Source organism: Jaculus jaculus, chromosome 7 (assembly GCF_020740685.1).
Source record: "Jaculus jaculus isolate mJacJac1 chromosome 7, mJacJac1.mat.Y.cur, whole genome shotgun sequence".
Lineage (NCBI taxonomy): Eukaryota > Metazoa > Chordata > Mammalia > Rodentia > Dipodidae > Jaculus > Jaculus jaculus.
In genome coordinates, this window is record NC_059108.1 from 25734983 (window position 1) to 25759522 (window position 24540).

At 45.2% G+C, this 24540-nt stretch overlaps 1 protein-coding gene across 6 annotated transcripts in view; it reads right to left on the bottom strand.

The window, feature by feature from the left end:
- Atp8a2 (ATPase phospholipid transporting 8A2) overlaps positions 1-24540 on the bottom strand; it is a 651823-nt gene that overhangs the window by 27880 nt on the left and 599403 nt on the right. For all 6 annotated transcript variants that reach the window (XM_045153898.1, XM_045153899.1, XM_004670531.2 and 3 more), the window contains 2 exons: positions 15492-15580; positions 9080-9184 (listed from right to left, as the gene is read on the bottom strand). In XM_045153898.1, coding sequence (XP_045009833.1) covers positions 9080-9184; positions 15492-15580 — 194 coding nt within the window. The remainder of the gene's footprint in view (positions 1-9079; positions 9185-15491; positions 15581-24540) is intronic.

Consider the following 24540-nt stretch of genomic DNA (forward strand, 5'->3'; position numbering starts at 1 on the left):
ACCATGATGTTTTTGCCTCACCACAGTCCAAATGAGCCCTGTGGGCCTTAAAAGACCCTTTTCTGCTTACCATTATTTCTCTCGGGTATTTTGTTACAGCAACAGAAAGCTAATCTGATGTCTTTTTCTCCTGTTACTAATCTGCATGCTGTCTTTCTTTCTGTTCACCAGATTTGATCACTGACCCTTCAGAGGGCAGAGGGAAGGTTTTGTTTTCTCTGTTGTTATAGGGAAGGCAAGAGGACACCATGATTCTGCAGCCTGGTCTGTGCTTACTTTGGGCGGGGGTTGGTTGGGCCATGGCAGGTTTGAACCCCACAATGCCTGCAAAGAGGACCTGAACAGCAGGAAGAAAGGGCTTTGTAGGGGCAGAGGCTGAACGCTGCTGCAGAGGGCAGCCTTAGGAGAAGGCCTGCACCTGGGATTCAAAGGCAATGAGGAAAGACATCTTCCAGAGGGGTTCTGTGGTATGGGTATAGCTCATCACGAACAGAGCAGGGGATGATATTGGAAAGGGCTGGTCCCGAGGGGAAGTTACCAGGGGTTGTGGGACACAGCATTTCAGACGGGTATCAGGAGAATCTGGGATATTGAGAGAGAGAGAGAGAGAGAGAGAGAGAGAGAGAGAGAGAGAGAGAGAGTCCAAGAGAGGGGGTAAGCACAACCCTTTGTCAGCAAGAGGACCTCCTGAGGGCAGTCCCCAAAGACCAGCCACATGGATATGATGTCCCTAGATGCCCCTTCATTCCCCATCTAAAATCCACCCTGTAGACTTGGGATGTAGCTCAGTGGCCTAACGCGTGTGTACCATGTGTGAGGTCTTGGATTTATCCCCAGCACCACAAAAACAACAAAACAAATTCATTCTGGTTGCCCCCCCCCCCCCATATTGTGATGTGGCTGTGGTTCATCAGGATTTCTGCCTTTTGCCCTAGACTGGGGGAGGAGGGAACACTAGAAGGGGGGACAATACAAAATAGAACACCTGCTAAAGTCACGTCTTTTGTTGGGGAAGAAGCCACGGCTGTTGGAATTTAATTCTCACCTGGCTTTTAGGTTAGAGGACACGAAGGGTGTCAACGCTCTCTGCATGTCTACATATGCTACCGATTTACTGTGGATTTTTCCATTTCACCTTCAAAGCAAACTCATGAGGGGAGAAGAAAAGTCCAGAGAAGGTTATCACCCAGTCAAGGCCGCACAGCTGGGTGAGCGGCAGGGCCTGGAGGCCCATTCCCTCCTGTCTGTCTCACAAGGGGCCTCCCTGCTCTGCTTCATGACACAGCCATGGAAAAAATGCAGCTGGAAGGGAAATAAACCTCAACCAGGTGCTGGAAGCAGGCATCTGCCACCTGGCATGGAGAAGTTCGCTGAAATGATGCCATAATTTCCTATCCTTTTGGCCAATAAAAAAAAACCCAACAACAAATAGTCATTTTAGAGAGAAATATGGATGGGATGGAGGGAAACAAAAGGGAAGACAGAGGTATACAGTGCCAATAGCCAGGACTCTGAGAAAATAGGTTTTTCTCTGGGTCTATGTAAAGTCAGTATTGGAGAAACACTGTCGTAATGTGGGTGTCTTTCAGGTAAGAGTGGCCTAAATTCCAGTTCTACCTAGCAACTGGGCCAGTGCCAAACAACTTCTTAAACATTATTATTATTTCACTTGCTTATTTACTTGGAGTGTTAGGGATGGAGCCCAGAGCCTCTCACCATAGTCAAGCGTCCAAACCCTGAGCCACCTCAGTCCTTAAACATTAATTTAATGATCCAAGGATTGCTATTTAAGATTTTTTGTGTATTTATTACTTTTTAAGAGAGAAAGCAAGACACACACACACACACACACACACACAGAATGGGTGCGCCAGGGCCCCAGCCACTGTGCTCAAACTCCAGACACTTGCGCCACCTAATGGGCATGTGTGTGCTTGCATGTGCCTCACCTTTATGTGTCTGGCTTACGTGGGATCTGGAGAGTTGAACTTGGGTCCTTAGGCTTTGCAGGCAAGCACCTTATCTGCTAAACTATCTCTCCAGCTCCTGTTTAAGGGTTTTTGAATGGAGTACTCAACATCTGAGTGAGTTTTTGTTATTTGCTTTTCTCTCCCTTCCATGCTCTCTTCCTGAATTTGTCATTGCTCTCAAAAGCACCCCTGGGAGTGCCGTCTGGAACAGAGGGAGATGAGTTCAGAAAATCTGAGTGTGGTTTAGGTGCTGCTTGTGTTCTTCCGCGAGGCACACTGCACTAGGTTTTCCTGGTCAAGGCAGCATGAGCCCCAGGCTGTAAGGATGTAAGGGATGTAAGGGAAGCAGGGAGGGACAGGACAAGGCTGCAGCCTCACCTAGCTGAGATCAGGTTTCCTCCTGAGGTCACTCCAAGCGAGGCTCGCTCCCAGCCTCAGCGCCACGCATCAGTGTTCACGAAGAACACAAAACCAAAGGGCGATACATGATCGCTGGCAGAAGACTCAAGGCCAGATACACGGCTACCTTTACCCAAGCTGCAGTGAGCCACAGGTTGAAGAAAGCACTTAAATGAAAGAGAATCCAGCTGCCATTTCCTGGGAAGGCAGGGTTAGCAACAGGACTGCTTGGCCTTGAAATTAGAGACCGCTAGCCCTGGGTCTACCTACCCCCCTGCTTAAACTAACTGATGAACAGAGCGCAGGATCTACAATAAAACAAGGGGCTCCTTGTTGTTTATTCAGACTAAGATAATAGCACCTCTGGTTACTATTCATTAAGTATGTTCACCTGTTTACCTGCAGAACAGAATACGTCCCCCCCCCCCCGCAAGAAAGAAAAGAAATTAAAGGGAAAAGTGTTCATCTTTTGTGTGTGTGTGTGTGCATGTATGCATGTGTGTAGTATATATGGCATGGTATGTGTGTGTAGTATGTGTGTTCATGCATGTGTGTGTATGTGTCACCTCAGGAGGGTGTGAACGCCAGAGGAGAACATTGGATGGCCCCCTCCATTGCTCATCCGCTTGTTTCTTTGAGATGGAGTCTCCCACCAATCCCAGATCCCAGAGATTCTCATGAGTACATATTCCTAAGAAAAATTTCTAAAATACTTGCTAGTGACTTGGCCCTAGATCCTCTGAATTGGCAGAATGTTCTTACCGAATGATGTGGGAACTGAGGTGCGTGACAGTGGTTAGGAGGCTGAGGACACTGGGCAGGGAGGCTGGGCTGGCCGAGAAACACAGGGCCAGATCCTAGCTTGTGTGCATCTTTTAAAAAGGATTTTTAATTTTTATTTTAGAGAGACAGCGAAGGAAAGGGACAGAGAAAAAAAAGAGAGAGAGAGAGAGAATTGGCATGCCAGGACCTCAGCCATTGTATTTGAACTCTAGATGCTTGCACCACCTAGTGGGCATGTGCGATTCTGTGCAGTGCTTTACCTCACTTTTGGGCATCTGGCTTATGTGGAATCTGGAGAGTTGAACATGGGTCCTTAGGCTTCACAGGTAAAGCGCTTTAACCACTAAGCCATCTCTCCAGTCCTCTGCAGACATCTTTGTATGGGTAGCACTATATTAATGTCTGTCACACCTGGGATTCTATCTTAGCTGTATGTGTGTATTTATATTTAAACACACACACACACACACACATTTGGTTTCTTTGAGTGTGTGGCATATATGTGCATGAGCCCCATGTGCTTGCCTGCAGCAAGGTGCAGTTGCCTGCAGCAGCTGGAACAGAATGCAGGTGTCTCTTACTGATACCAGAGCTTGCTGATTTTTTTTTCTGCGAACTCTAACAATTCTCAAGTCTCAGACTGGGGTTACAGATGAATGTGACCAGGCACGGCTATTTATGTGGGCCCTAGGGACGGAACTTGAGCATCTTTCAGGCCTCCTCGGGCCCTCAAGCTTGTACAGGAAGTGCTCTTAACCGCCGAGCCATCTTTCAGCCCTTAGCTGTTTGCTTAGCTGCTAAGATAAATGGGAACCAAGTGACGGCATCTCCTCTAGCATGTCTTTGTGGCCACTTCCCTGATGAGCCAGCGTACCAGGTAGTATATTACTGTCTGTTCTTCACCTCACTGAGTTGGCCTTTTACATTTCCAGACAGTTAGCAAATATTTATAGAGTTTCCACTACACAGCAGGCTAAAAGCTAGAGAGAGGAGAGGGGGGAAAGAGAAATGGACTGAAGATTGGATGGACATGGGAAAAAGAAGCGGAAAAGGACAAGGTGTTGTGATGTGAGAAGAGACAACCCCCTCAAGATCTCAGGGGAGTCCAGAAAAGAGAAGGCTGAGCCTAGGCATCTACCCATCCTCCACTGGCCCTCCCACCCAGTGGTGTCCAGGTGTGAAAGAGGCTAATGAAACTGAACAAAGAACAATGGGTGAGCTCTGGGAGGTCAGGGAGGATGAAATCTCCTTCTGAAGAGCTCAGCTTGCTGCCATTGTCTAGTGGGCAGATGGGCCACCCAGAAAACCTGAGCAATCAGAAGTGAGAAAAGCAAAGGATAGGTGCTAAGGAGGACTGGGTCGTCACACTATCTTCTGGCTATCAGTTCCTCAGTCGAGCTCCACTCTGAGATCAGGATGGAAGGAAAGGCTGCCCAAGCCAGTGTGTGAAGGTGTGCTCAAAACCGCAGAGTGTGATGGTGTGCTTGGAACTGCAGCGTGTGATGGTGTGCTCAAAACCGCAGCGTGTGAAGGTGTGCTCAAAACCACAGTGTGTGATGGTATGCTCATAATCACAGCAACTACAAAGCTGTGAAACTTACCAAGCATTCAGAAAAGGTTTTTTTTTTTTCTCCCCCTTTTATTTATTTAAGAGAGGAAGGGGTATGGAGGAAGAGAATGTGTGCACCAGAGCCACTAGCCACTGCAAACAAACTCGAGACACTGGCGCCACATTATGCATCTGGCTTCACGTGGGTACTGGGGAATTGAACCGGATCCTCAGGCTTTGCAGGGAAGTGCCTTAACTGCTGAGCCATCTCTCCACCCCTCGCCCAGAAAGCAGTTTTAAGTGGAACACTTATAAAACCACAGGTAAACTCTATATATTCTGATATCCACTTGAACACTTAAGGTGAATCTTGTTAAGTACATTGTTTTTGCATGTGTGTGCGATGTGTGCAAATGTGTCTGTATTGGGTACACATGTGTGCAAGTACATTGCACACATGTGCACATATGCATATGGAGGCCAGAGGTTGATGTCTGGTGTTGTCTTCAGTCATTCTCCACTTTGTTTTTTTAAGGTGGTTCCGTAATAAATCTAGGCTAGCTAGCAAGTGAGCCCTAAGAATTCTCCTGCTTTTGCCCACCCCAGCATTGGGATGACAGGTGCTCGCTGCCATACATGGCATTTTTACATGGGTTCTGGGGATCCAAATTCAGGTCCCCATGCTTGTGCTGCAGTCACTTTACCCACCAAGCCAAATAAGTGGATTTTCAGGAATTACCTGCTGTAGGGCTGGAGAGATGGCTAAGCGGTTAAGGCACTTGCCTACAAGGCAAGAAGCAAAAGATCCAGGTTCAATTCCTCAGGACCCATGTAAGCCAGATGCACAAGGAGGTGCATGTGTCTGGAATTTGTTTGCAATGGTTGAAGGCCCTGGTGTACTCATTCTCTCTCTCAGTTTTTTTTTTCTTTTCTTTTTTAAAGCAATTACCTGCTCTAGGCTTGGGCATTAGCTTGGTGCATAATGCTACCTGGTGTGCACAGGTCCTGGTTGCTCCAGTGCTGGGTGTGGCGTGGCTGAGCAGCCTGTCTTCCTACCACTGGGGAGACAGGAGGATCACACATTCAATGCCGACCTGGGCTACAAGGAGAGACCTTGTCTCAAGAATCTAAGGGCTGGGTGTAGCATGTGCAATGCCCTGGATTATCACAGCAATTTAGGGTGGGGGGTGGAGCTAGGATCTCTCTATACCCCAGGCTGACCAGGAATTTACTAGGTAGTCTCAGGCTGGCCTTGAACTCACAGTGATCCTCCTAACCCTGCCTCCCAAAAGCTGGAATTAAAAGTGTGCACCACTTTGCCCAGCTAGCAAAATTTTAAAAATACTACTTTTATCAATAAGAAAAGATGTCACATATTTTTAATTTATTTATTTTTTTGTTTTTTCAAGGTAGGGTCTCACTCTGGGCCAGGCTGAGTTGGAATTCACAATACAATCTCGGGGTGGTCTCAAATTCACGATGATCCTCCTATCTCTGCCTCCCAAGTGCTGGGATTAAAGGCGTGCGCCACCACACTCAGCTTCACATGTTTTCTTTTAAGGTTAGCAGTCTACCATGGTTCTCTGGCTAAACTGTACGCTCACAGCTGATGCTCTGAATTCTCACAATTGTTCAGGTTGTACCTGTCATTTCCTAAGCTCTAGTCCCATGCCTTCCCACAAAGCATGAACATTCTGTGGTAGATAAAGCGGCAGCTTCCTTACATGATTACTGCCCAAGCACATATGGGTAAGTGGCTCAGTCAGAATTCACATACAGTCTCCAGATCTCTGCAAAGCGCTCTCGGCCCTTCCAACTGGAGTGGGGAGTGTTTCCTTCTGTACAGTCTCACTTGTGCCCTTATGAAGGCGCCTCTTTGCCTGAAATGCTCATTGCTGTTGTTCACTTGAGTCCTTCACATTCTAAGCCTTCTTTTCCACTCTATCTACAGCACTGAAGCCTCCTTGATGGCCCCAGCCCAGTGGCCTCTTGGCTGCCTCCTCTTCACTATCCATGAGAACAGCCTGTGTGAAGAGTGAAGCTCACAGACCAGATGGAGCCCCTGCCCCGCGCCAGAGCAAATGCAGGATGGTGCATCCTCATACCTCAATGTGCATATGGAATGCTTTCCTTTAATGTGTCTGAATGGAACTTAGCATTATGCTTTGTACTTATAATTATTAGTCAGAAATTGTTTCTGCTTGCTTGGCAATCCTGTGCATAATTGGGAATTCATGAGATGTAAGAAGACCTATACTATAGGATTTTTGAATATGATAAAACTTACAAAGTTTAGCAGGTATACAGATAAATACTGGGATGGGGAGATGGCTCTGAGTGTTCGCAAGAGTAAGCACCAAGGGCCTGACACACCGTGAGTTGGCTCCTCAGCTCTCATGTAAAAAGCAGGGCATGGTCACTCATGCCTGTACCTCATTTGGTGTGTGTATGGTGGTGGTGGTGGGGAGAGACAGGAGAACTGCTGGGGCTTGCTGGTCAGCTGGTCTGAGAAAATGGCAGTCCCAGGTTCGGTGAGAGGCTGTTTCATGGTGACAATGTGGAGGACATCTGACACTGTCGCCTGACCTCTGGCTGCATGCATTCGCATGGGGCGTGCACATCTGCACACACGTGCATGCACTAGATACACATAACACAGCATGCATTCTACATATATCCACACAAAATAAGAAATAAAAAAACAAGTATTTACTTTATAGTTTTATTCATTTATCAATCTCAACTGGCTAAGGTTGCCCAATGGCCTAATTTTTGCAGCTTTTGAATATGAGTTTTTCAGATCCCGAAGAATGCTATGGTAGGAGGTACGGTAGGTACTGGGGTCTGTGCTTAGATTGTCTGGCAGATAGAAGAACCCTGCCACCTAATCACAATGACAAGGTCATTTTCTTATTTTCAAAAAAAAAACTGTGGTGCTGGGGCCAGAACGCGGGGCCTCATGCATGTGCTCTGCCACTAAGTTTACTCTTAGCCTTAATTTTAAGCTTCTTGAAGATCATAAGATTTGTTTCATTTTCTTGGCTGATTTTTTTTTTACAGGGACTACCATAATGTAATGTAAAAATAAATATTGTAAAAAAAAGTCATAAGTAAATTCTCAATCATAACTTCAACAACATACTCCAAACTCTTTCCTAAGATACCTATGGTTATTTGAAATGATATTGTGTGTGTATATGTATGTGTGTGTGTGTGTGTGTGTGTGGTGTGGAGTCCAGAAGACGACCTTGAATATCATCCTCAGAAACACACACATGTCCACTTCTTTATGAACTGGTGTCTCTCACTGGCCTGGAGAGTACAGGTGCACACCACTGCAGCAAGAGTTTTTTACCTGGATGCTGGGTATCGAACTCAGATCCTCATGCTCGTGACTGATTTAGCTATTTCCCAGACTCCTAAAATCATATTTCTAAGGTCTCTAAAGCCCTTGAATTTAAAAAAAAAAATCTGCTTTGTCTTCATTTCTTTGAAAGGTGATCCAAATAAACACAATATAAAACAACACAAAGAAGAAACTCCTGAAGTATTCAACATCTAGATCTTTAATTGGCTCATATTTAACTACGGGCTTCCTGCACATCACTTATAAGGGTGCTCAGAATCTTTGAAACACTAATGCAGCAGTGTTCTCTATTACTGCAGATGCTCCTCTGCCCAAAAGAATCTCTTTTAATAGTACACAGGTTTCAAACACATGCACTCTGACTGCGTTTTAATGTAACTGATCATACACACACACACACACACACACACACACACACACTCATCCCAAGTCACCTGCTATACATGGGGCAGAGCAGGTTGACATCCCATGACAAATAAACAGGCAAAGCAGTTTCTGTGCCAACAATTCCCAAGATCTTTTTCAACTCCACTAGGAAATAATGATTCATCGAGAACACTTTGTCACCAGGTATACAGAGGTGGGCTGTAATAGAACCTAGATGTGTAGCTAAACGTATATGCCTTCATGCAGATGCTTAGCTCTGGTGAGATGACTTGGCCTGAAAGCCAAAAGCCTGACTTTTCCATTCTTTACACCTGGATTTTTGTTTGCTTTAAGCTAATATTGCTATGGTGCCAGCTTTCTGTCTTTTGTCCATGTCTGAACTCCATGAAACCTCTATTATTACCCAGCAAGTCAGAATCTTATGGCTGCTGAGAATGTATCATTTGAATCTCAGCCTGATGGCATTCTATGTGTGGAATCAGAATGCCTCAAACTGAGTTTACTGCGCTCCTACTGGAAACCGGGCTGAGGAGGGGAACTCTGGAAAGCAGGGCGAAGTGAGGGAGAGTGGCAGGGAGGAGAAGCAGGTAGAGGTCAGGGAGAATGCTCAGAGGAGCTGCTCACCTCTTGCCATTACTGTCCCGTAGCATTGCCTTTCCCATCACTCTGGACTTGGTCTCCAGTTCCTGGACCTCCTCCAGCAGCGTCTTTTTGTAGGTGTGTTTGGCCCTGGATTGGGGGAATAGACAGAACAGATACTTGACCTTGACATAGCTGTGAAGATCAGCCACCCTCCTCTCCACCACATTTGGATGACCTCTGGCCAAGGGTGCCCAGACACTGAGGAGCGTTCACTGACTATGTACCATGAGCTCTACCTCCACAGCTCTTAGCATCCTGAGTGTCACAGATGTGGCCCAGACTGTGAATGGCAGGCATTGTTTCTCCAAAGAGCAGAGAATCAAGCCGTTCAGACCAGAGGGACCATGAGGTTCCTAAAGACCCAGGAATTGGTCCCTAGAGCTCTCCCTGCAGGGCTGGAAAGCCCGTGAGATTTTAAGTCCCTCTCTATGCATAGGTGCTGGTCCCTTGGTCCTTTCTTGAGGAGTCTCTCAGCACCAGGGCTCAGACAGAATCGGAACAGAACTGAGCATATCTGCTCAGAAGTGAGAATGGTGTCTTAAGAACAATCTGGAAATATGAGGCTGTTCCTCCCAGCCTCCCTGTGCCTTCAAGTATCGAGAGTCTGCACAGATAAGGTTGGGTCAGCCAGCACTCCACGTTAATCTGTAATGGAGTATTAGCTGGAAGACATAGAAGATTCGCCTGCCATCCTTTCCCACAGAATAAACAAGGGAAAACCACTCAGGTTTTAACACGTAATACCTTAATTACTTCAAACGCTGTCCTGAGGCTCAGTATTGATAAAAGACCACAGTTCAAAGTGGGGACTGTGGAATTTTAATTTAAACAACAAATGAGAACATGGTCCATGATTTTTTTTTTTTTTTTTTTTTTTTTTGTGGACGAGATAGTCAGAAAGGATGTTAACACTTATACTGTCCAGTATTCTTGAATGAGTCTCCAAACGGTACCTTTCATCTCATGGCTTATGGGGCTATGTTGATAATAAGTCAACTAAGCATCAAGTCCCACTTTGCAGAAGTCATTCCAAATTCATGGCTCTGTGGGATGAGTCTGGCTAGTCTTGAGGAATGAGTGTGTTCTCTCACATGGCCCGGGGTGGTTCTCACTCCACCATTAAACACCCTCCCACCCCTTCCTCCTGCATAGGAGTCACCCTCTTAAGTCAGCCCCGCTGTGCTCTGCTGGGTCAGGAACAACAATAACGGTCACCAAGAAGGAAGCTTGGAAAAGGAAGATTAGGCATGGGGCTTGTGGGGTGGGCGGGTACAGGGAACAGGACACTGGGACCTGCAGCTACGCTAAGAAAAAAAAAAAGAATGCAACATCCAGCACCCTGACATTGCTGAATGGCCTCAGAGGCCAGTGGCCTGTGCACCCGCTCCCAGGAGTCTTTGTGTGTGCTCTCAGTGAATGCCACCACATCCACACCAGCAAGTGTGGGCAACTGGATAATATGTCCAGCTGGCTCCTGTGAGCAAGCCTGGGAACTGAGCTTCTGAGAGCCTCTGGCTTGTCTTTCTGCATGCAGCACTTGAATAGAAGGGAGGCTAGCAATTTACAACTATTTTCTCACACACTATTACCTAATGTGGTGGTCTGATTCAGGTGTTCCCCCATAAACTTAGGTGTTCTGAATGCTAGGTTCCCAGCTGATGGAGATTTGGGAATTAACATCCTGGAGACAGTGCATTGTTGGGGCCGATTTACGGGTTTTATACCCAGTTTCCTCTTGCCAGTGTTTGGCACACTCTCCTGTTGCTGGTGTCTCCCTGGTGTTGGTGATTAGGTGATGTCCATCCTCTGCTCATGCTGTTGTTTTCCCCTGCCACCATGGAGCGTCCCCTTGAAGCCAAAATAAACCTTTTTTCCTACAAGCTGCTCTTGGTGGGTGATTTCTGCCAGTAATGCAAACCTGACTGCAACACCTAATAAGGCCCAAATTAATTAGAGTGAGCCAACCTTTCCTCTGTGTGAGTATATATATAGTGACTTGAGCATCACTGATGGGTTATCTAGTCAGACTTATAAGCATGCAATACTGCTGTGCAACGGGGTGTCACTGTGGGCTAGAGCTTGGGTCACAGGGTTGTGAGTCGTCGCTGTGCAGAGTAAGCCTAGTTATCTGTACGTGGCTGATGTCCAGTGGCCCAGGGTCTCTTCATCTCACCCTACTTAGGACAGCAGGTGACCACAGAAGGGACAGCATGGGGAGGGGGCTACATGAGACAGATGAGTCATTTGTGAGCTTTCCGATCTAGGCAAGGATGTCTCTAGGTTCTTTTCATTTTCTTTCTTCTTTTTTACTATTTTATACTAATTGTATAAAATAGTGGGTTTCACTGTGGAGTTTTCATGCATTTATACAACCGAATTTTATCATTCTCACTTCCCTCCATTTCCCTCTCTTGACCCCTTCCCCTGGTCACGGTACTTTCCCCTAACAATCTTTCTCTGCTTTCATTGTACAGTTCCTTCGGGACTTTGAAAAATAAAACGGCATCTTGGATCAGCATCTTGAACTTTTCATCCTTTAAAAAAACATTTTATTTATTTACTTAATAATTTGAGAGGGAGACATAGGCAGGGAGAGAGAGAATGGGCATTCTAGGACCTCCAGTCATTGCAAACAAACTCCAGATGCATGTGCCCTGTTGTGTATCTGGCTTATGTAGGTCCTGGGGAATCGAACATGGGTCCGTTGGCTTTGCAGGCAAGCACTTTAAACACTATGCCACCTCCCCAGCTCTAATCCTTTTTTTAAAAAATTCCTTCTCTTGCATGAATGGATAGCAAATCAAATGGAAACATAAATTCTAACTGCAGATGAAAATGGAAATACAATGTCCTGCTAGGAAATCAGTTTGGTCAGAATGTTAACAAACAAATAATCAAAAAAAAAAAAAAAAAAGGCTAGGTGTGGTGGTCCACACCTTTAATTCTGGCATTTGGGAGGCCAAGGTATGAGGATTGACATGGACTTGGGGCCAGATTGTGCTACAGAGTGAGTTCTAGGTCAGCCTGGGCTAGAATGAGACCCTGCCTCAAAAAATAAAAAAAAATCAAGGCCTTTTTGTACATAAAAATTGCTTGTTATCTTTTATTGCCATTTAACTGCCAATATAGGATTATAATAATGAAATAAAGTCATTCTGGAATTGGGGAATGTATTGTGTGACACTTGGTAAAAGCTGAGAGCTACCGATTGATAAAAGGAAACTTGTTCTCTGTGTTCCATGGCCTTGAGTTTCGCATTACCTTTGTGAAGTGACGGTAGCAAAAATTCCTCCAGGATGAGGAACCCTAAACCTGCCATCACAGGTGAGCATTTGGAAGAGTCCAAGGATATTAAAATAGTTCTGGGTAATTTACACTTCATGCTTCTACTAAGACTTCTCATGAGCCAGGGAATCACATATGACCATTCCTTTTAATAACAGTCAGAATGCAGTTCGGTCTCTCATAAAACTTATAGGGAACAGGATAGTAGGGCAGACTTTTTATGGTGTTCCAAATCTAACTTAAGAGGGTCTAATAATGGATTTTCATCCAGAAAGTTGACGGACTTCATGGAAAAAGTGACTGAATGACTCCATTTGGTTTCTCTTTTCTTGCTTCTCACAGCCTAGGACCTGAAATGGAAGTGAGAGACTGGGCAAACAAAGTGGAAAGGTGCCAGCGACGACTAACTTTCTTTCAAGGGCGCTCACAGCAGTCTCTTTGAGAAAGCAAGCGTGGCCTGGGCTGGAGTTCAAAGCCCTGTCTAAAGAGAGGGGAGCCAGCTTCTAGGCTGTGGCACCTGTGCACCCAGAACTCAGAGGCAGGAGGATTTTGAGTTGGAGACTGGACCTCATCTTAAAAACCAAGGGCTGGGTGTGCAGCTCAGTGGAATTGCATCTGGTTGTGCAAGGCCTGTGTTGGATTCCTAGGATCACAAGAAGAAAATGTCCTGACAATAGAAACTAGCTGATGGATGGATGTGGACAACCTGGATTAACACACTTGCCCAGTGTGTAGGGGAAAAGAAAATTACAAAAAGAAAGAACATTTTCCAAAGCTGCTGATCAGAAATGGTGAGCATAGGTTGAGTACTGAAGCAAGCAATTTACTACATGCTTTCTGTCCTTGGGAGGAGCTGCTGGATTTACTTGTCTTGACAAATATTTTTAGCTTGGAGCATAATATTAGACTGAATAATGGTCCCATGGTCAATGGACAGGGCCCATGTAAATTTACAAAACTGTTGTTTTTTGAGGACGGTGGTGACAGAGGTTTAGGCATCCAGCAGATGTTGCAAATGAGGCTTTGGGCCTCATATATGCTTTGGGCAGACATTCCGGAGGTTAGCTAATACATGCTGTTCTCCAATAGAACAAGACAAAGGCATGTTTCAGGAAGCAGTTCTGGGCATCACTTGGGCCCCTTCTTGCTCTACCCTGAGCTGGGATGTCACTCTTGGGGAGAAGCTGGGTTTGCCACCCCTGCCAGGCGGCAGCAACAACGGCTGCAACTGCTTCAGCAATACAGCAAGCAAGGCCAACCTCCCCTGCTGGCAGCTGGCACCTCTTTGTGGGGCCCAGGTCAGGCTGGAGCCCAGCTGGAACGCTCCTTGGAGAGGAAGTGACTCTTACTCTTTCCATATGCTGGAGCTGGAGCTACGGCAGATCATCTGATTTATTCTCGCTCAATGTAAATGGTGCTAATTTTATAGTGCTGGTCCTACCGGCTGGGCTACAGTAAGTCTTGTTGGAGGGAAAGAGATAATTTGCTTCATGGTGACAGGGAATTTGTACTTGGAGTGCAATTGGAAAAGATTCCGAAAACAGACAAGGAGGCATAGAGCCTCCACAATCTGTAAACAATCTGTTTGAAATGAAGCGAAGGTTACTTTTGCTGAAGACCCACTTGGCAGAAGTGGTCTTGATAAAAGTTGTATTCATGACATTAATTTGAGATGCTGAATTAAGATAGCTGGAGACTAATCTATGAGCACGTTACTATTTTTCGACCACTGAGCACCGAAAACACTATCAGATGGAGACAAGCCAAGATGCATTTCTCTAAAACTAATTTATCTATATGACAGGATAAATTTAGCTAGGAAATGGGAAGTCTGTTGTGCCAAAATTGGGCCTGCTGGCTCAATGAACAACTAGCAGAATATATATATATATATATATATATATATATATATATATATATATATATTTATAGTGTGTCTCTTAGGTGGTGAAATTATCTTTCCTGGCTATAATCTACCATTCATTTCCAAGGTTTCTGACTCAGCCATTTATAGAACATAGTTGTGGCAAATAAAGTAATGATTAGTCAAAGCACTGAAGAAGTTAAACTTATTTAAATTTTAATAATAGCCAAAACACTAGTAAAAGAAAAAAAGAAACAAAATGCATGTGCTAGAAAATTCTTTGCCACCCTCCAAACCTCTGCATTAGGTATCATCATCAGTTGTCAAGGCAGTGCCAAAGTGAAGACTTTTTAAAAAGTCATCCTTAACTGCCAGGCAAGAATAATTCTCACTGAGTGTGGGAGGAACAAGGAGATAAAAAAAAAATCTAATGTCTTTACCTGGAAGGTTTGGATTAAAGTCTCAGTGTTTTACCTCAGGGCCTCGAAATAATTATGGTTTGCCAAAGCTAGGTGGCTCAATTTCCAGGAAAGTTGGCAACTGTTTCTAGGAGGAATTAGGCCCACTCAAATGAAAATCAATACTGTCTCAACTGGACCAATCTTCCTTTTGTTCCTGGGTGAAATTTAAAATTCACATTGTATTGGGACATCATTGCTTCTCTTACATTTTATACAAGTTGTTTTAGAAATGGTATAATTTCGAACACAGAAGCAAAAGCTGACTATGAATTAGTTCCTACTTAACCTATATTGTAATTTCATGTCTGTGATTTTCTCATAAATCTATAACTTTCTAGAAGAATTTTACTAAAAACACTCCTATTATGAAATGTTTAGAAAAATGAAGACTACTGCATTCTTGTCATCGAGATGACCTACATGTACATATGTTTCCTTTAAGCATAGGGTTAGGTGGAGGCCGCATTTGTGATTGCTTAGTATTAAGTTTAAGATGTAACCAGAGATGAGTCCTGTGTCATATTTCCTAAGCTTGATCATCATGTACAAGGCAATGACTCCACTGACCTTCACATAACCACTCAGGACCCCCTTTTGCCTGTATTTTTATACACTGAAATGTAAGCTTAAATTTCAAAAGCAGTCTTTCTCTGGAAAGTGATGGGAGACTTGTTTCTCCAGAGTTGCCATAGCCCTCAGCATCGCGGAGCAGGGCTCACATAAGAGGAAGTTGCAAAGACAGAGAGGCGCCGCGCCCGGAGTTAGGATGTCATGTTCCACTTACGCTCTCCATGCCACATCTTCCATCAAGCATGCCGTAGGAACGAGAAATAACCCCAGCCAGAAGTGGGCAGAGCTCAGGACCATAGTTGCCTATAAGAAACAGAAGTTACAAGTATATGACAGGCTTTCTTTCAAAAACAGTAACACAAAACACCCTGCTTCACAGAAGCAATGGAAGTATTCAATTCAGGGAGGGCCAAGGGGTCAGTAAGGTTGCCTCTCCCCTGAATCTATACTGGCTCTTACCTCCATTCTTTTTGTTTTGTTTGCTTTTTTTTCTACCTGTGTTGTAATCTTTGTTCTATAAAATTCTTCACATCCCTCCCACCTCCTGATCAAAATGCTCTTCTAAATCCTAGAGAGAATTGGTGAGACCATTTGTGTCCTGTAGAATAAACTCTGCTTTTCCAGGCTTCCTGTGCTCCTCTGTCCCTTCACTGTCCTTTGTTCATGGTCTCAGCCGCCACACCAGAGCCCACTGGGAGAAAAGTTAAGTGACAAGAGGAAGATGTGGAGCTAGAGGCCTTGATGTCAGGAAAGATAAAATCATACAGTGGGATTACACAGTAGAATCTGGGTGCCTAGTGACGATACACAGGGGGTTGTGAAGAGACGTCTTTATTTGATTTGGTATTCTTTTATTATTATTATTATTTTTTTTTACATAGGGTCTCAAACTGTACTGCGGGCTAGTGTTAAACTTGTGATCTTTCTGCCTCAGCCTCAATCAGTGTGGTGACTGCAGGCGTGCCCCTGTGTGCTCAGCTTGGGAAGACTTGCATCTGCTGGAGCTGGAGGCAGCATCATTTGAGTTTTCCTTGTTCAACACGGTGCTAAGTTTATAGTTCTGGGCATGAAGCAAGAGGTGTGTGTGTGGGGGGGGGGGGCAGTAGGGGTGCATGCCTGAAATCCCAGCACTGGGAGGGAGAAGCGGGAAGATCAGGAGTTCAAGGCCAGTCTTAGCTACGTAAGACTGTCTCAAAAACAGATGAAGGAACAACTTAACAAAGAGAAACTTAAAAAAGACTGTCAGATGTGCTAGATGGCTCTCAGATGACTTCTTTTATTTTGAATTATTTTTTGACAACTTCCATACTCACAGACAATAGACCATGATTTCAACAGAGAGGAGCAAAGGGTAGGAGATTCTAGGGGAAGAGCAGATGACAGAAAGGGCAGCACAAAACACAGATTTGACGAGACTTCCTTGTTCCTGGTAGGCTAAAAGGAGAATGGTTTAAAAGGTAGCACAGAGACAGGATTTTGATGGGGAGCTGCAGGGTTAAGTGAAATGGGGGCGTGGAGGTGGTTTGGAGGGTGGCTGACTGGCAAAGGGAGCGGAGCCTTCCAGCCCTGTGGGTTTTCTCGCCTGGAGCCTGCAACCATTTGCTGTCAGCATAGCAGACTTATACTGCTAGACGTCCTGCACAGCGGGGTGAGGTTCATAGAGTAAGAGAGGGCAGCAGGGCTGAGATGGTCCAGATCGGGGATTCCCCAGGGCCTGCAGGTCAGAGGGATCACGGATTATGAAGCAGCTTTTTCTTTTGTTTTTTTTGAGGTAGGGTCTCACTCTAGCCCAGGCTGACCTGGATTCACTATGGAGTCTGAGGGTGGCCTCGAACTCAAGGTGATCCTCCTCCCTCTGCCTCCCGAGTGCTGGGATTAAAGGCGTGCGCCACCCCTGAAGCTGAAGCAGCTTCTTTATGCTGGCCCCGGCCCGGCATCCAAGCCTCTTCAATTGTCTGTTCCAGCCATACAGCCTTGTGCGCCACAGCGCTGATTCCCTCTCGGCCCTGCAGGGCCTCGGTGAGGGTGCCCTCGCTGCATCACCATCAACTAGTCCTGAACACCGATGCTGGTGGGTGCCCTCTGCCAAGCCCACACCTAGCCTCGGCTCTCTGGCTCTGAACTCTACCACTCAGCCCTGCCTGTGGTTCTCGGCAACTGTGATAACCTATGCAACAGTCAAGTCTGGGGTACAACAGTCAAGTTTAAGGTACAACAGTCAAGTTTAAAGTACAACAGTCAAGTTTAAAGTACAACTTTGGCCTGGCCTTTTCCAAAAGTTAGAGTTAAAAGATAAATTATATCAATTATACTTCTCATAATTCATAAAGAAGAAAAAGTATGGAGCAAGTCAAGAATATTCACAAGTGTACGACATCAGGAGAAATAAATATCTAAGAAATGACTGAATTGTGACAATCATGTGCAATGTACTTCTGTGTAGCAATTTTAAAAAAAATTGTAAGTACATGTATTGACACAGAAATTTCATGTTGCCATGGTAATGAATGATTTGGATCCTATGACATCTCAGAGGGAACCTGTCATGGGGGATGTGGAATGAAAGAACAGTTGGCCCAAGCCTCACAATAAAAGTTGAGGTGCTCTCCACAAATATAGGTGAAGGAGTTCAGGGAATGTCACCCTTAAGTATGGTATTCTGCTCTGGAGGTGTGGGATGAGGCTTTTCTCTGCAGTTCCCTTATCTACCCAAAGACTCAATTCACCCAGGAAGAACACAATGGCCCTCAGTCCTCTGAATGAAATGTCATTAGCCCAAGGAGGATTACACACTGCTCACAAAGGAAGACAGTGCATAGCAAACAGGACACCCAGAGCCCAGGGGAACTTTGCTCTTTCAGGCTCACTCTCATTCTTGAAGATTCCTTGGTGTTCCTCTGTCCTCCACTTCCTCTCTCTGTGGTGCTTCTAGACGTTAGGGAGTGACTGGGCATCGCTCTCCTGTGATGGCCTGAGCAGGTGGATACCTGCATGTATGTATGCCTACTTCAATATCCTACTGAGAGTATTCAGTAGATTTAAAGTATCCTTAAGGAAGGGGAGGGAGAAGAACATTTGTGGCATTTGTATACACGTACATGTTATTGCGTGTCTGTGTTTGACTGGACATTAGATATAGTTAATATATACCAACATACACCATCATTCTGTCGGTCCTGTTTTGGTATGTCTTCACCTTTAAAAAACTTTCCATATTTCAAAAAACGGGGGGTGGGGTGGGGCTGGAGAGATGGCTCAGCCGTTAAGGTGCTTGCCTGTGAAGCCTAAGAACTCATGTTTGAATCTCCAGGTCCTACATAGCCAGTTGCACAGGGATGCAAGTGTGCAATATCACACATGCGCTATAAAGGGGTACACGCATCTGGAGTTCATTCACAGAAGGCTGAAGGCCCTGGCATGCCCATTCTTTCTCTCTCTCTCCCCTTCAAAAACAGTAATGGGATAGCCCATGAGTGGTTGATTTGAGAGTCTATTCCTTCACAAATGCAGATGCTTATATGACCCAGAAGAACATTCTGGATGGCATATCAAACGCTTTCTACCAATGTGCATGTGAAGGGCTAAATAAATCCTTTTCTTTACTGTGACCTGTTTTTGTTTGCTTGCTTTGGTTTTTTGGTTACTGTTGTTATTGTTTTGCCCTTGAACTCATAGTCCTCAGCTTCTTGAGTGTAGGTGTGAGCCCACTCTGGCTTTATTGAGAATTGTTTTAGGAAGGGGGGTAAGCTATGTCCCCAGGCTGTCTGCTCAGGGTGGCTGGATAGCAGCTTACAGTCAGCAGCTGTACATTCCTTCGGAGGTCTGCCTGAGAGACAGGTGTGCTGGGTGCATTTGTCACTGCCAGGCATGCAGATTCTCAGCACGCCACACCCAGAAGCAGGCTGGTCCTAACTGCAGTGCATCAGAAAATAAAATGCCATGGTCAGATGAAGGGCCCAGCGACACCATGCTATCAGGCCAGAGGATGGAAGAAGCAGGCTCCAGACTGAACCTAGTTCTCCATTCATCCTCACTTCCCCCACGCAAAGTGACTCCAGCTTGGTGGCAGTTTTTTTTCTTTCTTTTTTTTTTTTTGGTATGAGAGAAAGCAAGAGAGAGAGAAACTGAGAGAGTGAGAGAGAATTAGCATGCTAGGGCCTCTAGCCACTGCAATCAAACTCTAGACACGTGTGCCACCCTGTGTGCATGTGTGACCTTGTGCACATGCATCACCTTGTGCGTCTGGCTCACGTGGGTTCTGGGGAGTTAAACCTGGGTCCTTAGGCTTTGCAAGCAAGTGCTTTAACTGCAAAACCATCTCTCCAGCCCTTGGTGTCAGTTTTAAGTTTAGATTTGCTGCAAAGGTGGAAGGCATCTTAGCTCAAGACTTTGCAATGTCCTCTGACAGGACTCTATACAGACTCTTTAGGAGCCTGTGTGGATGAAAGTGAACTTTTAAACAATGGAGAGTCCAGATGCATCTCTTCACCTATGATAACTCAGTACAGCTCACCACCTGATCCTGATGTCTATGGAACAATGCACTAGCATGTCCAGGTATCCTTGCAAAGATGAGACTTGCATCCACTGCTTCCAGCACAAAAACCTACCAACTTAGCCTCTTTATTCCCTATGCCTACAGTAGGAGATCTTAAGTGACCCTTTCAAGATATCACTCATACAAATGTAGTGCCATCAAAGACAAAAAGGGGGCTGGAGAGATGGTTTAGGGTTTAAAGGTACTTGCTTGTAAAACCTGATGGCCTGGGTTCAATCCCCCAGTACCCACATAAAACCAGATGCACAAAATGGCACATGCATCTATAGTTCATTTGCAGTTACAGGAGGCCCTGGCATGCCCACACTCTCTCTGACTCTCTGTCTCCCTCTCTCTATCAAATAATTAAATGAATAAAAATATTTTTAAAAAGACAAAAAGACCTGGCTGGAAATGGATGTAGCTTAATGGCCGAGCACTTGTCTAGCACGTGCAAGGGCATGGTGTCCCATTCCTCCTACCACAAATGAAAATTCTAAAAAGAACACAACAGATGTATTCTTTGGGCTTTGCTAATTTTTTTTGTCACCACAGCAGAGCACAGTGGGGCTTTTTCAATGAACTTGCTATTGTGAAACCCCAAAAGTTAGTGGTGGTCCCCAAAGCCTCCCTTATGCTACCCTGTCCTCAGGACATGAGGCCATATTTTCCATGGGCTAGAATGTATCCTCACAAATGTTATGTATTTAGTCCAAAGAGTTTTGCTGATGGTGTACACATGGATAACTACTGCTCACAAGGTACAGCTCAGGCACCATCCCAGAGAGCCTGCCTGTGTCTGTCCTTTCTAGTTAATTTCTGTCTGGAGAGGTGACTGCTGTCCTGATTGCCACTATGACTGTTTGTCTTTTTCTAGAACTTAAGTGTAATTTTATTCAAACTGCTTTCATTCATTCCACCCAATGCCCTTGAGGCTGACCTGTATTGTTGTAGGAATCTGCAAGTCATTTAAAAAAAAAATGTTTTGGATAGCATTCCTTGTGTGAGTATACCATAGTTTATTTACTCACTCTCCTGGTGATGAATGTGCAGGCTGTTTCCAGTTGGGCCTGTTGTTGAGAACAAGCCTGCAATGCACATGTTTGTACAGTCTTGTTTTGTGGACGTTTCCATTCCTTTCAGGTGAACACCTGGCAGTGGGGCTGCTCTGTCATGTGGGAAGTCCGTGAGTCTTTTTTTTTTTTTTTTTTTTTTTCCGAGGTGGTCTCTTACTCTAACTCAGGCTGACCTGAAATTCACTCTGTAGTCTCAGGGTGGCCTTGAACTCACAACGATCCTCCTACCTCTGCCTCCCAGTGCTGGGATTAAAGGCGTGCACCACCACGCCCGGCTTCATGAGTCTTTTTATAAGCAACAGTTGAGGGGGAGCTGGAAAGATGGCTCAGTAGTTAAAGGCACTTGTCCCACATACCTGGGCATTTTGGATCCCCAGTGCCCATGTAAAGCCAGGTGCCCAGTGGTGCATGTGTCTATAATCTCAACATGCCAATGTCAATGGAAGGTGGAGCCAAGGAGAGTACCAAAGCAAATGGGTTAGCTAGTCTGGTCTTCCTTGCAGCAAAACAACAGGATATATTCTGCCTCAAACACAGTGGAAGGAAAAGACCAACATGTGGCACATGTGTGTTCATGTAGAAACACCCACATACACACACACACACACACACACACACACACACACACACACAAACACACACACAAACACACACAACAAGGAAGGGAAGAAACACTTGGGGAGGTCTCCAAAGACTGTGGGTGTGAGCATTCCAGTTGCTCCTCATCCCTGCCAACAGCTGGTGCCACTGTTGTTTTGATGTTAGTCACTCTAGTGGCTCTCTGGGGAAATGAATATCAGGTACAATGTGAGACTACACTCACAAACGCAGCCACCACCCAGAGTGTCGCGGAGCCCTCATGGTAGAGCTGGTCTCCAACCGAAGGACACATCCGCTCAGTTAACAGCTTTTTTTTTTTTTTTCTTTTTTTGGATTTTCAAGGTAGGGTCTCACTTTGGCCCAGGCTGACCCGGAATTCACTATGTAGTCTCAGGGTGGCCTCGAACTCACAGAAGTCCTCCTACCTCTGCCTCCCAAGTGCTGGGATTAAAAGCGTGCGCCATCACGTCTGGCCTCAGTTAACAGCTTTAAGGAGAGCTGGATATGGTGGCTACGGCCTGAAATCCCAATACCAAGGAGCCAGGAGGATTGCCACAAGTTTGAAGCCAACTTGCCTGCGCTATAGGCATGTAACTATTTTCTCTGAATGGCTCAGGAAGTAAACAAAAGTTACAAGTCTCAAGAAACGTCCGCTATTTGTAAGATTCCCAAGCCCCCTCCCCACGGTTACATAAGAAGGAATGACTGACTGCTGGGTAGTGAAGAGGCTCCTGCCAGCTGACAGGCCGGCAAGTTGCGCAGCAGGCTCCAGGGCTGCGGCTTCGCAGAGCCGTCACACAGGCCAGGGTGGGCTTTTGGTGCTGCAGCTTCCTGAGTCATCCACGTTCCTATAAGTCACCCCTCACACACATTCCTAAGTAACCCCAATAAGATCACTAAGCTAGCCCTGGGTGGAATCCTTTCTTTGGCATGAGGTCAGTGCCCTGTCTGGAGTGATTGGGCATTTGTTCAAGTCTCCAGGAAAAGTGACCCAATCGTTACATAGTGAGTTGGAGGAAGGCTGGGCTCCAGTTTGAGAATTTGTTTCAAAAATCCAGAAAATAAACAAATAGCTCTAAGGTGGGGAAAAAAAAAAGTCCTGATGCAAACCAGGCCCTCTTGCTCTCCAATGTACGTGGCATGTAGTATGCTTTTGTTTTTAACCGATGGTCACATCTCTGGGATAATCACCAAGGCTGGTGAGAAGACGTTTCCTGAGCAGCTGTGAAGAGGCGTTTTTTTGTTGCTAATAAGTTGTCTGTTTACTGGATGGAAAAGTAAGGACATGAAATTCTGCAAATTCTTAACTGTGTTTGTCTTTTACAAAGAGTGGGCACTTTTCCATTTTTCTCTTGAGCATCTAATTTTAGAGAACAAATGGTTTGTCTAGCCAAATAGCTGTAGATTTGTTTGATTTCCAGTAACTAAAACCATCACAATATTCCTCTATATTCTTGGGGTATTGGTTCCTAGACCCCCAGTAAACAAAACTTCCTGAATGATCAGGATCCTTATATAAAATGATGGTGTATTTGCATAGAACCTGTGTACATCCTTCCTAGGTGACTTATAATACCTAATTCACTGCTAGTGTTAAGGAGACAGTTGTTCAACTGTTAAAAATATTGCCAGGGGGCTGGAGAGATGGCTTAGCAGTTAAGGTGTTTGCATGCAAAGCCAAAGGACCTGGTTCAATTCCCCAGGACCCAAGTAAGCCAGATGCACAGGGGTTGTATGTGTCTGGAGTTCGTTTGATGTGGCTGGAGGCCCTGATGCACCCATTCTCTCTCTCCCTCTCTCTGTGTTGTTCGCTCTCTCTGTCAAATAAATAAATAAAATAAAAGGTTAAAAAAAGAAAAGAAAATATTTCCAGGAAGGTCCCTGATGTCCCCTAAATGTTAAAGGCCATTGCCTAGGCTATTGGTTTCCCACCAGGAATAGAAGGTATGATCCTATTGCTGAAGACTCCACATACCTGAGCTGCAAGATCACTGAGAAAACCTGCTGGAGCTGAGCTGAAAAACTCCTCTGTGTAGACCAGCTGGCAAAAAACTGGAAAGAGCTATGCTGCATGCAGCTCAATGGGAGAGAGAGAAATCACCAGTGGAGATAAAAACAGTAGATACTGCAAGCCTTAAATTTGGCCAGCCAAGTGGAATGAGCCAATGGGGGCAATCATGGCATGTCTGTTATGGGGGGAACCAACTGCTCTCTAATGGACTAGGAGCCTGCTCCACAGGAAGGAATACATGGCTGCTACTGAAAACCTACGACAGGGTCATGAGCCCTAGGGGTAGAACATCTGCTGCTGTCTGGCTAAACGTATATGCTATGCTCACCAAACTACCCAGTAAGCACTTCTCTTAATGTCCATACTTGTGTATTAATGCTACTCACACTTTTGGTTAGAGAAGCTTCTCTTTTCAGATAGCAGTGACCTTCGGATGACTCAGAAGGCGTCACAGTGCTGAGAAGAAGTGACAGAGGAGTGCTCAGCACTGAAACATCTCTATCACACCTTCCAAAGCTCAGGGTCCATTGTGGAGGAGGTGGCAGAAAGAATGAATGTAAGAGCCAAAAGAAAGTTACCATTCCTTACAATGTGCTCTTTCAGACACAAAATGGTCTGGATATCCATGACTTCACAGTGCCTGACACTACCTACACAGACCCTCATGATAGGAGGGAAAGATGATGACATCAAAATAAAAGACTGATTGAGAGGGAGAGGGGATATGATGGAAAGTGGAGTTGCAAAGGCAAAGTGGGGTAGGGAGAATTACCATGGTTTATTGTCTTTACTCATGGAAATTGTCAATAAAAAAATAAAATTAAAAAAGAAAATATTGACAATAAAAATATTTACATGTTCACTAAGAATGCTTTTTTTCTTAAATATTTTCCATCTATGGTTGGTCAAATCTGCGGGTGCAGAACCAGTGTATACAGATATGGAGAGCTGAACTGATTTGGATGTAGAGACAGGAAAATTCTCACAGCATTCTGCACTGGATGTGGCATGGGGAATCAAGGCAGGGAGACAGAACACA